The following is a 17,325-nucleotide window of genomic DNA, read 5'->3' as shown; positions in this document are numbered from 1 at the left end:
AGGAAGTGAACTGTGATTATCATCTCTCTGGTTCCTCTTTGTGTCCCGTTTAAACTCACACCTGTGTCCATTTGTATCACCCTGACTCACACGGCAACCCATCACCTTCCACACTCGGACCGAGATGCCTGGCAGAGGATACCCCGGTGAAAATTAACGCTTTTCATCACAGCTGCGAGGAACATGCAGGAATCGATAGCTAAGTTTTGCAGACCATACTGTTACAATGTCTGGTGTTTTATAAACAAGTTAGAGAGGATATAAAACTTTTATACCAATTCAAAACAGTAAAGCAGTTTTACAGTTATGAGGCGAATGCGGTAAGCCCAGTCTTTTACAACTGAAAGCACCGGTCATGATGTAAATGTATTAGTATGCAGATCAACAAACTGAATACACAATTATCAGCTGTGTTATAGCAAATTCTTTGTTCTGTGCCATGTCTGTAACCTGTCTCTGACCCTAGACTTGGTCAAAGCTCCTCAGTGTTAGATGGATACCTGAGAAGTTTGGAACGAGTACAGGGTCTCTGACTGTTCCACTCTAGGACTTCTTGCTTGTTTTCAAGTTGATTGATTTAGCCATGTTCATAAATCCAGATTAGATCAATAGTATTGCATTCTCCGACCTCCTACACAGTACATTTGTCAGTGTTAATTTAAATTGCCACTAGGCCTATATACACAACCTCAATTCTACAGTTCCTGCGTCAGCAAGTAATTGTTCTGTGGATCCACTTCACGGAACCGCTGTCATATTTTTACAAACTGTTACCTGTTAATAGCTCACTAGCCTTGCGTTGGACAACTATTCCACAATCTCCGAATGCTATATAGACGCATGTATGACAAAAGCATTTGAAAATTGCATGAGGCAACGCAAAACGAATATGTAGCTCACACATCATGCAAATCCCAGTCAGTCCAAGTGCAGACAACCAGGCCTGCCTGAAAATAGCACATCTACAAGCTCCCAACACATCGCAACACATTGTGAGCCTAGTGTAGATGGCTATTTTCAGTGAAGAGATTTGGTGTAGACTAGGAAAAAAGGAGGCTAGTACAAACCCTTGGTGGAAGAGCTGTAAATGGTTTAAGTGGTTAAATCTCCTTTTTTTCATCTTAGTTCTACTTCATGTACATTACTAACCATTTACTACTTTAAGTTTAGTATTGATCCACTCCCGTCTGTATCTGTCCTGTTTCCTACTGAATTTCCCTCATGCAATCAATAAAGGTCTATACCATCAACTATTCTCCTTTAGCTTAGCAATAGGTTTTGTTAACTTATAACATATTATATAAGTTAATTCCTAGAGATGGTATTCTTCTTGAACTCATTTAACATCAAATACCTTTCATTCAGTAAAATTGAGAATGGATGCAATTTGATGCATAATTATTTAACTTTTTACCAAGGCATGCGTTTCTTCTGGGTTTTAATACTTTCCCAGGGCAATGACTGTTGGCTATTATCATGGTACTACTGTATGTCATCTGATTAATAAATATTTGGATGTGGATCTGATTTTCTTGTTTAGAAAGAAAGGAAAGAAAAATAAATATGATCATATGACATTCAGCATAGAGGTCCTCTGTATAAAGATAGATGCTTCTGTTTCCTTGTGTCTTATCATGCAAAACTCTTCAACTGCAACATGAGAATATTAGAGGTGAGAAGAAAGTACAGCTGCAGTATTATCCACTGTCCTGCAACATCCTATAGATGAAAATGCAAAGCAAAGCCTCAGATAACAGTACAGACATCAAATAAAGTACAGTGCGGATGGCTAAGGTCCCTGGTCAAAGGCCAATATCACTAGATATGTAGAAGAAACATAACTCAAGTAATGTCCAACGGTTTTATTTTTAGTCACATAAACAAATGCTGCAGAGAGCAACAACAGAATAATGCCAATATTCAAATAACTACTTCACCAGCTTTGACATGCCGAGTTAACACGGAGGAGAGGAATAAATCCTTATGCACCAACCAATGTGCTAATAGAGAACATGGATTCAAGTTGGCATACAGTAGGTATAGCAACAGTAATTTTAAGTTAGACATATAGACATCATTCTACTGAATTACTAAATACACTTGCATTTATGAAACAGGCACACATCAGCATAAAGCCTTCTTGGAAAACAAATTTAACTTAAAAAGCTATGTCCCTGAGCTTAAGGCTCAAACAGAATAGGAATACATAATAAAATTCCAGGAGTCATATTCATTGACTTTCAATAAGCAAACACTAAAACATTAAGTACAATTCACCTTCAGGCTGTACATAGAAACCAAATTCAGTGTGCATCATACAATGTCAAATAACCACGTAGTTAACTTCAGTTCAACTTCAAAGCAGCACAGTATTATGCCATAGTACCATACCATACCATAGTGTTCAGTTGATGGCCACAGAGACACAATGTAGACATCAAGCAGAGATTTACATGGGGACATCCGACATACAATTCAATGTCTTCAATTTTGCCATCATGGCAAATGATGCAATCACAAATCAATTTGGGAATTAACCACTAAAGCCCACAGGTTGAAAAGTGGTCAAAAAAAAAAAAAAAAGTGTGTACGTGTGTGTGTACTAGTACCCAAAATCATATGGTTGGTAAATACTACCAATCCCATCTACATGCAAAGCAGTCACAGTGCTCAGCAAACCTGGCCCTGGCTTGGGGCCATATAGCATGGCTTAAAAGGGGAAGGAAGCACTAAGTGCTTGTAAGGAGAGACATCATCAAATGGAGTTGAATATCACAGCGGCCATCAGAACATATGCTACTTTTAGAGCTATGACTGAAACCACATTGTACCATCATGTTTATATACATACTGCTGCGACAAACGCAATTAAAAAAAGATCCAATTTTAGTATATTGCTTCACATTTTCTTTATTTAGTCATGATACCAATTCCCCCACCATGTAGTTTACCCCTACTGGTTAGTCTGAGGGAGGGTGTGATAATCACGTGTCCTACAATAGACATCACATCCTCAACTGCTTCTTTTCCCTCAACAGTGAGTTTCACCTGGAGGGCATAACAACACATTCCTCCCAGTTCCGAGCCATACTTAAAAAGGTGCTCTGACCAACCTATAGGAGTGGCAAATACAGTGACCGTGACAGAAATCGCCCCTCCCCACCCACGAACGAACACTGCCAATTGTGTTCGTTGAAGCGCCCGGCCAAGCCGGAGGCACGTGGCGGAATCGAACCCCAGTCTACAGTACACAGTGTTGGAACTACCCCTGCACATGTGGAATGCCTTTCATGTAATTTGTAACTTATTTCCCCATTGATAAACAATCACAAGCTATACGTCTGACACCAAGCTGCGGAAATCAGTTGGGGCGATGCCGAGGACATGGGACGTCCCAACCTTCTCAATCTGAACTAAGACTGGCGTAATCCTGAATTACAGAGAGCAATGCAGCATGACTACAGCATGTGGTGAACAGTGCTGCACAGGGGAGTGAACCGAGAGAAATAAACTCCCATTCCTCTCACAAAAATTAAACAAACACAAAAAACCTCGCTGCTAGGTTCTCCATCACTTGTCCACCCTCTGTCTTTCTCTCTGTCTCGGTCTAGTCATCCACAGTGATGTTGCGGAACAGGTAGGCCATGGACTCTCCGTTGTGGATGCGGCGGATGGCCTCAGCCAGGATCATGCTGACATCCACCGTCTTGATCTTGGGACACTGGAGCTTCTGCACCTCGTGAGGCACTGTGTTGGTCACCACCACCTGGTGGTGTGTGCCCACGCATTGGGGGGGGGGGGGGGGGGGGGGGGTCAATAGACAGACTTTTTTAGGCTGGGGTACAAATTTGACATGGTGATAATACAGAGGCTAGTCTATACTATAGACAAGGGTGAACCTAAGTGGTGCGCCAGTGCGCATGCGTCGTCAAAATGCATGCTGCACAGCACATCAAATGCATGGAGGCGCTTTTGTGTACCAAGAGCTGGGGCCGCTGCGACAGGAATTTACTTCCTAAGTATCCTGAAACAACATTCCGCTGCATTACAGCCACTGCCAGGCACTCGTCAAAATGTAGATGCAAGCCCCATTACGAGCTCTGGTGTCACGTACTACAAATGTTTATCTACATCCTGTAAGTAGACTTAGAAATAAAACTAGTGTTGACTAATCATTACAAGTGGCTCTTATTTTGAAGAGGAAGTACGTATAGGTTGTAATCAAGCTGCCATGACAAGCCGTTATGATTCCGTTCGGAGCACTAGTCTAACCAAGTAAACAAGAGCCCACGTGGATTCATTAAACACAAGCCTTTAGCCAAAGTTCATATATTTACGATATGAAAACCATGCATCTGTCACTTAAACAATGTACACAATTTGGAATTATGTTAAACATGGAACCTCCGCAGCATTAGCCGAGTACGGTAGTTCATTACTTGCGCAAGCAGAGCGCGCAAGTATTGTGGTCGGCTGGACCAAAAGTGGTATGTATGGTATGCATACCCCTGGCTGTTGATGGTTAACGTAATTAAGATACGTTTCAATATTGGGTGGGTAAAAGGTAACGTATGTATGTCGGTAAGAATGGTTGTCCCTTATTGGCTGTTGACGTAACTAAGGTACATGTATGGCCTACTTGTGTGCAAGGCGCAAGTTGGCACCTCGACAGAGTTAATTTCTAGTTTTATCTGTTTCGGAGCGCCTCAGCAGGCTACGGCTGCAGACTTCATGTGCAATCTCATGCTTGCTAAGGTAATGTTGTGGTAGAGTAGAGACGTCCGCCCACCCCTGCCGTGCGCACCAAGCACCAGGTGCTCCTCTGAGACCTAGCCCAAAAACGTTATGCGCACTCCTGACTATAGATGGAGTCAAACTGTTAATACTAATAATAGTAACAACAATAAGTGGTTGCAGTTGCTGATGCAAATCAGTGTTGTGGACAAGTTTCCTTCTTTTCATGTACCATATGTAAGTGTCATAATTATCATTCGAAAAACTGTAAATGGGCAGAGTATGACACTTCACAAGGCAGTCAGACCTTCCAAAAACGGAAAGTCAGCGTAGACCAAGAAAGATGTGATGTGCCAATCGATGGGATGTTTTCAGTATTTCCGTTGTATAGGATTCCGTACAGAAATATTTAGAGGCCATGCCCGCCACTACACCGTCCTGCATTTTGCCAATTGGCCTGAAATATTAATTTGCTCTTTGTGCCCTTTTTAAATACCGGTATGTCTCTTTTTTTCAAGGTTTTGTGGTGTTACGTGTTCAGAAGTTACATGCCTTTTTGAGATGCATGCCCACCTCTACTACAACCACCTTTGGCAAATGAATGTCAAAAGTTAATTAGTTCAATCGCTGATGACAAACCCTTCCACTAGTCTCATGCAAATCCATTCAAACTCTTTGGGGATATCCTGCCAACAAACAAATAAAAGGAATGGGGCGAAAGTCATGAATAGAATATTCCATATTTGGACTGAAAACTGAATCTGACTATTGTTTTCCGTTATCTATTCTATAACATAAATTATAAAATGTAATTACCATTAAATTATGCCTAGTTTCAGCTGAAGTCATGTGCCAAGGCATTGTAAAAGCTTTGATCATGAGGAAAAGGCCACTTCCTTTTTACGACGATAGGGATTTAAGGATAAAGAACATTCAAAGGCGGACCTCACCTCGTCAATTTTAGACTCCTCTATGAGGCGCGGAGCATCGCCAGACAGCAAGCCGTGTGTCGCCATGATGTAGATCTTATATGCTCCTCTCTCTTTAAGGGTCTCTGCCGCCGCCACAAAGTCCTCCACGTCGTCTATGATGTCATCCTGTGTATACAATCAGTTGATATTTCCATTGGTCAAATATACTGAGATGAACTGAAAATTAACTTGAAATCAGTAACTACTAACCACATTACGTGAGAGAAAGTGTAAAATTGAGACATTTTACATTACATTAAAACATTGACAAACTTGAGTGTGAACCTGATGATCTGTAATGTGTTACACAAATTTAAATGAGAAAAAAACTTGACTAGTGCAACTCATATTGAATAGAAAGCAATACTGATTTGCCATTGCACGGTTTTATTTTGAATATACGGACATCAAAACTGGACTGTTAAGGTCACAGTTGAAAATAATGTACTAATAATGAGCCTTTAGTTTAGAGGGTTGCATTGATTGAGGGAAAGCTTTGAGACATTTCAGTGTCTTTACCACAATAATGGCGATCCTTCCTCCCACGTCTCCAACTACAGTAATAGGAGGTTTCTCTTTGGCCATCATTACTGGAGAGGAACAGAGAGGCAGATTAACTATTGGAGCATCCCAGAGAGAATGCAGAACACAATCCAATCCAACCAAACCAATCAGGAAACATTTTGAGTAGATTGGGTAAGATGGGTTGAAAGAATTAAAGAAAGTCCAAGTTGTCTGTGGATATGCGACCAAAATTACGAAACCAACTAAATAATTCCCATTGAAAGTATTAAAACTTCAAGTAATATATTTTGTTTAATTTAATCTGCCAATCAAAAGGAACAGGTGTGTTTGGGCATGTTTTTTCACCCCCCATTCTACCCCACCTACCCCAAGGAAAGAAAACCAAACGCATTGCATCACATGCCATGCAAAACCAAACGGGTTTCATTTACCCAGCATACCCAATCAGAGGCCTGTGTGTGACTGCCTACACAACACAATCTGTGCCCAGGACTGTTGCAGGCAAATGGTAGCAGTCTGCATACTGTAGGAACCAAAGCCTCGACTTATACTTAAGTTGTGCACCAGTATCACACATCGAAAACAGAAGTCCACAACGCATCGCGATGCGAAGCATTGTGCCACACACCGGCGACACCGCACATCCACAAGTATAAATCGGGCACAATATGCACCATCTTATCTCATGTCAACAAACCCATGAGACAACATCGAAGGCTGACCATTGACCAACACTGATGAGGTTTTTGTCACACATTTACAGGTAACTGGGCTGTGAAAATGGTCAATTACAGTGTTGCCTGTGACTACTTTTACATACACGGTTATCTTGTTTTGGGTTCAGTTATAGCAATTAAATTGATTTGTTTATACATTGTGACAAAGAATGTGGCCTTAAAAAGTTTAGTTTTTTCTCAAAAAGCTTAAAATAAATTGTCTGATGTGAAATTGAATGCAGTTGTGAAAAGTGACAATCTGACATAACAAACGAGTCTACTGTATATAAAGCATGACTAGACATAAAAACGTGACGTTTCTTCAGAGGATGGTGGAGATTCTCAAGCACCTCTGAAAGCAAGCTCATATCGTATTCAAAAGTAATGTCTACCTCAGAATAGAATGATACGATTGAGGAAGTGACCCTTTAAGTCATTGAAGGGGTCTTGCGATAGGCTTACAGGTACTGCATGTCAAATAAGTCTGCCTATAATGCAACTATTATATTCCTTTGGTTTGTTTAATTGCACATTTTATATCTGGCATTCTGTTGTGACCTCATTCAAAGTAACAATTAATTACATTCAAGGTCATTACAATCACCTGTACATTAATGGTGGACTTAGCATTAGGAACAGTGGTGTGCATGTAAACGTTGTCACTGGGTAAGCACACTCAGGAAAAAAGCAATCAGCCAGCAAAGCCGATTGGGAGGGGGATGACTAGCAGAAGCAGAGAACAGCGGTAGAGTATGCCTTGCTGAACATTTTGCTGAATATCGTTGCTTTGCACAGCATTCAAAAGCATGTCGGTCTCACAATTAGGCCAATGGACTGTAGCTAGCAGCATACACGCTTCTCAGAAAAGGTATCCCCACTGCTCGTGTTCTGCTACAAGCCAAGGGGACAATTTGTTTTCACTCAAATTCCAAGAGACACTCGGTTAAAACTAAGAAACTACTTCCTTGGCAACCCTCGCTGACAAAAATGATTGATTGCAGAAAAACATCTGCAACACTGAAATAACTATTAACTATTTTTGGTACTAAGAAAAGAACACAACTATTAGTGAGGAAAGCTAGTGTAGGAGGCTAAAAGCAAAATGCAGCACAGAATGCCTTTGGCAGAGAAGCATAGCTACTGTTCGGCTGTGTGCATTGTCACATAAACAGACCAACCACGGCACACATAGCACTTTCAAAAAATAAGAAAGAAATCAGCCTAACATTAGTATATACATTTCCTCCTCTTAATATTAGATACTAGGTTTAAAAAAAAACATGCTTAATTGTTATGACATGCAATCATTATGAAGACCAATTGTTATTAATTAGGGTACTCTGAGAGCAGGTTATGTACAATAATGGAGAATGATGTGTTTATTGGCAAGATGAGTCCGGACTAAAATGTATTTTGGGAGAATGGTTCCGTTTTGAATGATTTACATATTCTTGAAATAAGAGCAACTTACAGGAGGGCTGTTGCTCATCAGCACAGATACAGTAATGATGGCACAACTTCAGGCCTAATTAATTTGCCGAAATACTGTACAGTTGAATTGTCTTCTGTATTTCAATGGTGTTATCTGTGAATTGGGTGAGGTTTTAACTAGCCCCTTGAGCCCATTTAACTCCAGACTGTATCTGCACTGGATGATCCAAACCCTTACAGTACTACATGCACGCATTGAGGAACCGTTTGGAGAGGAAGTCATTTCATTCATATTCAAGAGGTATATTATGTTTATGGTCGTACTTGGGAGCTCAATGCCAGGGAATGGAGCTTGTTGTTTGCCTGCTATTGCCAACAAATAAACACCACGTTAACACAAATACACAAATACTACATGACAAAGACATGATTGCCAAGACTTGGAAAATCCTCTCTCGTCATCAAAAAAGCAATTGACTTGACTAACCTAATGTAAGTCACTCTGTGGCCGTAAAAAATGTTGCAGTACACCAAGTATAGTTTAATATTTTATAAATGAGAGGATTTTTTAAGTCAAGGGTACCAACCGAAGTAAGAAGAGAAATATTCATGTTATCAAATAATATGGGGGAAAGCAAATATTGAACATAATATATTCTGGAGTCATTTGCCAATGACACAAGCATTTGATCACATGTCTGACTTTAAAATTCAGCCTTACCAGGATTGGAGGTATTATTTTGAAATCCATAAGCCATGGTCATATTAGTATTCCTCACTCAAAATACAAACCTTTACATTCAAGCTGGGCTAATATGTATTTAAGAGATAACTGATTTCATGCCCACTGCATTTGTTTGATAAGTCAAGAGTTGCACAGATTGGCTTGCAGTGTTAGTAGAGGCAGTATTTCTGTGCAGTTACACAACAATCTGAGAGATTTTACTCAAAAAACACTGGGTGTTAAGTGGAAAAACTCCTCCTTGAGAAAAGCTCAAGGAGGTTAGTGCAAATACCCAACCGATAAGAGAGGATTTACAGGAGGAATTAGGACCTATAAGGGAATGTTCAGAAGGGTTAAAAATAACTCATAAACATAAATACAATTCATTTAAAATGGAATCCATTTCAATTAATAACAAAATCTAACTAAGAAGTGCATTTAAACTGCTTTAAACTGGCCACGCATCAACTGTCTGGTACATGTACCAAGCTGTGAGGCAAACCTGACAGCACATCTACAGAGCTCTAGTAAGGATATATGGATGGTCTTACTAGGCAACTCCAAGCCTGGGTGTCCTGAAGAACTGTTACGCACGCAGGGAGGGGAGTGTCTTCCATCAGCCATGTCCGACTCGGAGGAATGGGCCTCGCCGTGCATCACAGCCAGACCCAGACGCAGACGCTCTGCATAAGACTGAGCTCTGTGAATTACAAGAATAAGAAACCCAGAAAGGAAAAGTCATTGCTTCATATCCTCAAACTTTAACAGAATATGTGGTATCATATAATGATGCCTACTTGGTGACGATATTATTAGGAGCCAGTAAAGAATAACAAGAAAGTGGTACTTAACTGATCCTTCCACTCAAAGTCAATCATGGATTGACATATATAAATCCCAGAAGCACTAAGCACTAGGGGGCAGCAGTTGCTCAGTAAAAATATTACCGTAAAGAAGAAATTGTCAAATTATTTTTTTGATAACAGTGTTTTGTCAATGATTTCTTGTGGAATTGTCTTGCTATTTACCACTACAACAGTGTTTCTTGGCCTGATATCTCATTCTCATATATTACTTGGTTCAAAGGACAACAACGTTGCTTGGGGATGGCCGGTTAAACATTCTAGCTGCAGATATTGAGAAGACAATTGTTGCCATTCAGTCAAGTTATGGCACGAAATAATGAATTAAAGAAATGTAACGATTGTCTACTCAATCTCTGCAACTGCCATGTTGTTACCGGCCCTTCCAAACAAGGTTATATTATTGAATTAAAAAGGCATAACACTACATAACGGGGGAAGACAGCGTCTTCCTCTCACCCAAATACAGTATATACCACACACACACACACACACACTCTTATCTTTATTGAAGTAATCTAGTCTCCATAACTTACCTTTTAGCTGCTGAAGGGGACTTTGCCACGATGATGGCATTTCTATAATCAGGAATCTGACAAAATAAAAGCAAAAAACCCCAACATATTTAGAAGATTAAAATACTAAGCATTATAATGACTGTGAGTGTGTGTGTGTGTGTGTGTGTGTGTGTGTGTGTGTGTGTGTGTGTGTGTGTGTGTGTGTGTGTGTGTGTGCGGGTGTATGTGTATGTGTTGTTTTTTTTATTTGCTTTAAACTTTAAAGGCTTTCAAAGAAAAATATTTTTGAAAAGCTGTGGACTAGTAGATACACGAGAGTAGAGACACTAGAATGGGACTGGGACTGGGACGCACCTCTTCTTGGATGTACTGAAGTAAGAATGGTGAGGCTCGCAGATTGTCCACTGGAAAGCTGAAGAAACCCTGGATCTCTTTCTGATGCAGGTCCATGGTGATGATGTGTGTTAAACCTTGCGAAGAAAACACACGGGGACCAATCTCTTAACCCATTTTGACCTGAGATAAGATTCTAAAAATGTCTTCTAAATCCTGACAGTTTTCTGAAAAAGCCATGTTTCTATGTCATTTTTCAAAAATAGCAGACCTACTACAAGCTCATAGCGCAGCACTCTGTGCCGCGCTATGGCCCCAGATCGTGGGCCCCAATCAATCCCTGGTAACGGGATTGATTGATTGATTGAAATATTTAGAAACAGTTTGCAGAATTACAGTACAATTCAAGCACAACTCAATATAAAGACTGTTAACTGTGAGTGGACGACCCAATAAAGCATTACACTTGTTTACAAGAGGGTCCACCTTGTTGTTGGGAGAGAATGTTTAACACAATTTGTAAAGTTACAATGTTTCAGTAATATTGTTCCTGCTGTTCTACATACAGCAAACCAGGTGAAGAAAGCACAGATAGATTTGATGGAAGATGCTCCAATCTTAAAATACCGAAAATAGCTGATCTACAAGCAGACGCATTGAGAGCTAGGCTAATTTCGCTGCGTAGCATTCCATAGAACATATAATAGAACATGCTGGCTTCTACGGAATCCAAATGACTGAAATCAGTCGTGAGTCGTGACGCATGACGACTGAGAAATGTAATCCATGAGATGGTGATGCTGGACATCTTCCAGTTGTGAAGAGAAGTATTACTACACTCAGTTTCCTTGGCCGACCTTTGCATTTCCGATCCTTTTCCAACCCTTCCCAGTGTGCTTCTACACAAACTGCAAAAACCTGTCTGCCTCAAAATGTCTGCCTATGAGAGACGACAAATACTCCTATATGGCTTCACAATCCTTAGTTTATCTTATCTGGACAACTGTTACTGTCTTCCTTCCTTTAACAGTATATAAATGGATATTTTTCCCCATTCAAATACATGACCAGACGGGAAACAGAGATTTGGTGTGGTGTGGTCACGGTGTGGCATAGTCTTTACCTGCTTTGGCCAACATTGAAGCGAGCAGCTTGCACACTATGGAGCCCCTCTTCCTCATCTTACACTGCTTGCTGTAAGGAAAGTAAGGAATGACCCCGATGATGTTCTTTGCACATGCAGTCTTGAGGGCATAGGCCATGACCAACAGTTCCATGATGGCCGTGTTGACATCTCTGGATGGAGACAACACAGTAAAAAAATCATAAAGGCTTTGGTTTATACTTATACTACCATATTGTTATACATGTATGGTATTGTAGGAAGGTTTTCAAACATTATTGAACTGAATACACTTTTCTTCACTCACTTCTGTATGGTTTGTATGATGAAGATAGTTTGGCCACGAACAGATTCCTTTACATCCACTCTAGTCTCTGTCATACATAGGATAATTTATGATCAAATTAGCTTTTTTACATGACATTATGGTGGAGCATAATAATGGTAGTAGTAGTAATAGTACTACTTAATCACATTACAAATGATTAATCACAATACAGAGGATTAATTGGTGCTGGTGACTGATGTGGAGACCATGTTATTTCAATTACTTTTTTAATTTATTTTTAATTTTTGGGGGGAATAAATAAATAAACACAATAATAAGATTATTAAAGTGCAGTATTAGGAGTGCAGTATGAGTCACCAGAACCAATGACAGGTGTTTTAGGTGTAGCCTATATCATGAAATGGAGTTTGTATAATAAAGAAATATATACAGTATATATAATATATATATATACATACATCAAATATCTAAATACTGAATCGAAATTATGTCCTCCTCACCTCTGTTAGATTCTTGATAGACCACAGATTTTCCCAACTCCACACCCAACCGCCTGTGAATGTGATACGACAAAATAAGGAGTGGGTAGAAGACACTGCAGTACTACAGGTGCAGTAGACTAGCTCTGGTCCATAGCTCTAATGCGTTTTAGAGCTATGGATCAGAGCTAGCAGTAGACTACAAACATTGAACAAGTCAGTAGCTCTCATTCTGGTGACTGTAGAGAGTGTAAACAATAAACATTGTGGGCAGCTGGGCAGTGGGCACCTCAATGTTAAAATGGCTATTTTTTCCTAAATTTAAAATAATAATAATTTGGGAAATTGTCTGACTCTGAAGAAAATAATACATGCTTGAAGTTGATGCTTGACGTAAGGCGTAATATTTCTACAAATATACAAACCCTATGGCCAGTCATTGATTGATAGATTGATTGAATATTTATTAACAGTTTGCAGAATTACAGTACATTTCAAGCACAAACTCAATACAAAGACTGTTAACTGTGAGTGGACGACCCAATTAAGCATTACACTTGTTCAATTCATCAAAATATTTAGAGACGTACAAATAGACACTTCTATATAGTCAAAGAACAGAACGGGAATTCATCATATTAAAGGGAGGTAAAAAGGGAAAAGAAACATACAGTGAGGGGGAAAAGGGGTGGGAGGTGGGGGGTTCAGAATTTACGGAGGACAGTTTCGAATTGCAGCCGCCCGTAGGTGCCCTTTGAGAGCGGTTTTGAAGGAGTCAAGGGATTTGCATGTATTAATGACTGTTGGTAGGGCGTTCCACACAAAACAATTGTCCCTTGTTTGTGCCGAATCTGGGTTGTACATGGTTGGTGTATCGAATCTTGTGGACGAGACCCATCGCAAGATGCTGTACTCCGTTTTCGACCCTAAGCCATTCCAGCCTGTCAAAGTGGGCAGGGGTGAGGTGGGTTCGGGGGGTGAGGCCAAGTAGGAGCCTGACCAGTTTGTTTTGGGAAGTCTGGAGCCTAGTTTTAAGGGCCTTTGAGGTGCTGTGGTACCAGGAGGTGCATGCATGCATAGTCAAAGAAACCTTGTACGAGGGCTCCTGTTAAGGTCTTCAAGGTGTTTTTGTTGACCAGTGAGGAGATCCTGTAAAGTCTATGGTTGACTTTTTTGATTACGTTGGTGGCCATTTTATCACCGGAAAGATTAGCCTCCAGGATGGAACCTAGGTAGGTATTTTCATCTTTACGTGTGATAACATTGTCACCCACTCTAACAAGAAGCCATTTGCCTTGCTGAGATTACTATTAGATCCAAAGAGAATGGATTCAGTTTTTCCCAGGTGTAAAGATAGTTTGTTATCAGAGAGCCAGGTGCAGATTCTACAGAGTTCAGAGCTGAGGGCCTTTTCAACCTGCAGTTTATTCCTGTCCGAGACTAGCAGTGCCGAGTCATCTGCGAACAGGAACAAGTTGCAGTTGCAAGCTGACATACATACATATTAGAAACAGTAAAGTCCCTAGTATGCTTCCTTGTGGAACACCACAGCTCACAGGGAGGGGGACAGTGTTCCATTCACCTCCACCATCTGTTCTCTCCCCTCCAGGTAGGATATTGCATCCAGCTCACTGATGTGCTATCGAAACCAATTGCTTTAGCTTGTTAACCAGTATGGAGTGGTTCACGGTCTCAAAAGCCTTTTGGAGGTGCAGCATGACCATGCCGCAGTATATGCCAGCATCCACCTCATGTTTGATGTGGTCGCTCAAATAAAGAAGGCATGTGTCAGTGGAGTGGGATGTTCTGAAGCCAGATTGGAACTCGTACATTAATTTATTTGTGACAAGATACTTTTCAACCTGTTCATAGACTATGTTTTCCATCACTTTTGAGATGGAGATTAGAATAGAAATTGGGTATAAACAATAACTTGAAGGGTAAATTTAGGTCTTACGTGTAATTTAATGTAATGCAATACAATCATGTAACATTACGGTTACGGGTAGGCTACCTTATTTCAGACAAAATATAGCCTAAGCCATGATATAATAATTGACTACAGTCGTTCAAAACCTAAAAATAGGGGCAATTATAGTGCCGCTAACAAGCTTAACATGTGAGCATTTTAATTAGTAGCGGTCTTAAAGCAATCAGAAAACATAACTGTCAAGAATGACAATGATAATGTGTACGTTACTCTGTTATTCTCTTGGCCAATTCTGTGCAGGCTGCCGAGGAATTCGCAGAGAAGACACGATAACCACTTTTAGCGACATTCATTCTGGATCTTGAGTTTGTTGATAATGTCCGAGAGCTTGACAGCAACAGCTGTATGTGTCAATGTTAGCTACGTCGTTAGCACGCTGTGTGTGGCTTAATGTGCCACACGTCACGTGTGACGCTTGCTAGTCTAGAAAGAGAAGATAGGTATTTGTAATGCTTGTATATTGTCCACTTCGTTTGCTGCCCCCTCAAAAAGAAGAGAAATTAAAAACAACAAGCTTCACGACATAATGCGAAACTATAGCTAATCGGCTAGTCTGCTGGAGTGGAGAATCGCAGACGCAGTTGCGGCAGATCTTCTTCTTTTGACTTTCCTGCGGACTAGACGGCCATCGGCGTATTGCTGCCTCCCACTGTTGGTGTCTATAATGTGCATGCATAGTAGGGCAACTGAGCTGCAGGGACTGAGCAACTAAATCTGATGGCCAGATAATTAGCAATGGGGCATTCTGCCTATCAGGGACATGACTAGATTTATTATTATGGGCAGACAATCGGTTCAGCAGTGATTAAGCAGTCAGCTGGGCAGTATACAACACCTGTTCAGTTGAATCAAATGTAGGCAGGCTACTGCACACAGTTCTCAATTCACACTCAACTGTGTTTTTGTTGTAAGTACTGTTTTGTTGTTTAATTTAGTTCAACTATGTCAGGTGTTTGTTTTGGTAACTGATTGTCTTCACTATTTGCATGACCATAAATGGCCAGGCAAACTGTGATTTGTTGTGGACAAGAATCTACCATTACAAATCTATTTGTACGTCTCTAAATGTTACGATGAATTGAACAAGGTGGACCCTCTTGTAAACAAGTGTAGCGCTTTATTGGGTCGTCCACTATCACTGTTAATAGTTTTTGTATTGAGTTGTGCTTGAAATGTACTGTAATTATGCAAACTGTTAATAAATACTTCAATCAAAACCAGGCAAACCAAAGAAATAAGAGGGGCCAGAGTGTTAACAGAACCAGCACACATGTACCACACATCTGTTGTGCCATCAGATGCTGCCTGCTTGAATCGGTAAGATATTCAGAATAATCATTTAGAAAAATCAAACACAAAAACAAATCCAGCTCAATATAATTAATACATGATTGAACCTTACTTTATAGCGACCAGTCCGCAGCACACACTGCTGGTAGGGACAGGATCCAGTCAGCAAGGCTCCCTGGCGGAATGGTCCCACCAGGAGCTGCAGCCAGTACCCCTACCAGCCCACCAGACAGGGGATCCAGTCAGCAGCCAGCAAACATGAGAGCTAGGGGAGAAGAACCCAGAAATGAGGAGCATGAGTCATTTGAACAATTTGTACAAAATGGGTTAATTGTGCTCCCTGGTCTAGATCAGAGGCAGTATGATGTTGACCATTTTGTCCAGTTTGTGGTCGATAGCCTGCGCCGCCTTTCCCCGCAGAAGAGAAGAGAGGTGCAGCTGGCCATAGCCAACATCCTCCATGCCGTTAGAAGTAGAAGTAGTTAGAAGTAGAGGGCGGTTGAACAGCTTTTCCTCTTGTATTTCATTTAGGAGAGATTTTTTAATCATTATTTTGGATCCATTTAATTTGTTTAATTGAATTATCCGACAAAGGCTATTTGCTAAATATTGATTTGAGTTATGTATTGTGGTGTTTCACTTGTATGCGCATGCATAAAATGAATGGGAAATCGAGTGGCAAAGTGAGTTTAATGCTGCTTAATGTCCTTTAATGCAATCACTTCCGGGTATGATGATGATGTCACGCACATATCCTCTATTGCACATTGAAAAATAAACGTTATGGAAAGCAACATTTTCATTGGTCATGTTTTAATTCTATTGTATTTTCTTAATTGCTTTATCTCATATTGTCTTCAGATGTTTCTTGTTGGTGTTAGGCCACATGAAAGTGAGCAATAATGAAAGTGGCACTATGTTAATGGTAGAGTATAGGCCTATGTGAATACAATATAACTTGGTGGTTGTATTTCGTCTCCCTGCTCTTCTATTGACCGCCTTCCCATGTCATTGAATGCTCGCCGAAAGTCAGCCGTCATCCTCTGCCTGGTCCACGTAAGAACTCCCAAGCTCAGAGGAGAAGAACAATGAAATGGAAAAGAGAAATGAAATGAGGCTAATGGGTACTTGGGTAGGTGACAGAAGCGAATCCAACATAGTTCTGCCACTGTGGCATGGGCTGGTGAGTTGAACTTCATGACGGTGCCTCTAACTGACACAATCTCTTCACCCATGTCAAATTGCTCCCAACACTAACTGGGCCAAGAGCATCTGAGGAAGTTGTGGAGGATGATGGTTTGTCTCAAAATCTTCTCTGTATTTGGAGCTGTGCCCTAAA

The 17,325-nt window shown here is 40.6% G+C and overlaps 2 protein-coding genes across 4 annotated transcripts in view; both read right to left on the bottom strand.

The window, feature by feature from the left end:
• The window catches only part of LOC308323678 (large ribosomal subunit protein uL30-like), a 192,497-nt gene that overhangs the window by 123,613 nt on the left and 51,559 nt on the right, over nucleotides 1-17,325 (bottom strand). The gene's annotated exons all lie outside the window — the stretch shown is intronic.
• Nucleotides 1,848-15,373, bottom strand: LOC308324632 (phosphoribosyl pyrophosphate synthase-associated protein 1). Of its 3 annotated transcripts, XM_080776825.1 has the most exons (12): nucleotides 14,907-15,373; nucleotides 12,728-12,780; nucleotides 12,246-12,312; nucleotides 11,939-12,111; nucleotides 10,837-10,952; nucleotides 10,501-10,556; nucleotides 9,653-9,801; nucleotides 9,417-9,431; nucleotides 8,702-8,743; nucleotides 6,225-6,295; nucleotides 5,685-5,831; nucleotides 1,848-3,766 (listed from the first exon to the last, which is right to left on the bottom strand). In XM_080776825.1, the coding sequence occupies exons 1-12, from the start codon at nucleotides 14,987-14,989 to the stop codon at nucleotides 3,608-3,610; spliced, it is 1,131 nt and encodes a 376-aa protein (XP_080632951.1). In that variant the 5' UTR covers nucleotides 14,990-15,373; the 3' UTR covers nucleotides 1,848-3,607. The 3 variants fall into 3 exon arrangements, with proteins under 3 accessions (XP_080632951.1, XP_080632952.1, XP_080632953.1); XM_080776826.1 differs by lacking the exon at nucleotides 8,702-8,743 and having other exon boundaries at nucleotides 14,907-15,363; XM_080776827.1 differs by lacking the exons at nucleotides 8,702-8,743; nucleotides 9,417-9,431 and having other exon boundaries at nucleotides 14,907-15,363.

This window comes from Protomyctophum bolini (assembly GCF_963924005.1).
Source record: "Protomyctophum bolini genome assembly, chromosome: 11".
NCBI classification, from domain to species: domain Eukaryota; kingdom Metazoa; phylum Chordata; class Actinopteri; order Myctophiformes; family Myctophidae; genus Protomyctophum; species Protomyctophum bolini.
This window is presented reverse-complemented; position numbering and strand designations above follow the sequence as displayed.

Bases quoted from the DNA above. Each gene is read 5' to 3' on its own strand.
- LOC308324632 (XM_080776825.1), bottom strand. From the start codon at position 14,989: ATGAATGTCGCTAAAAGTGGTTATCGTGTCTTCTCTGCGAATTCCTCG. The intron at 12,781-14,906 runs GTAACGTACACA...TCACATTCACAG, and splicing joins TTGGCCAAGAGAATAACAGA to GCGGTTGGGTGTGGAGTTGG. The intron at 12,112-12,245 runs GTGAGTGAAGAA...GTCTCCATCCAG, and splicing joins ATCATACAAACCATACAGAA to AGATGTCAACACGGCCATCA.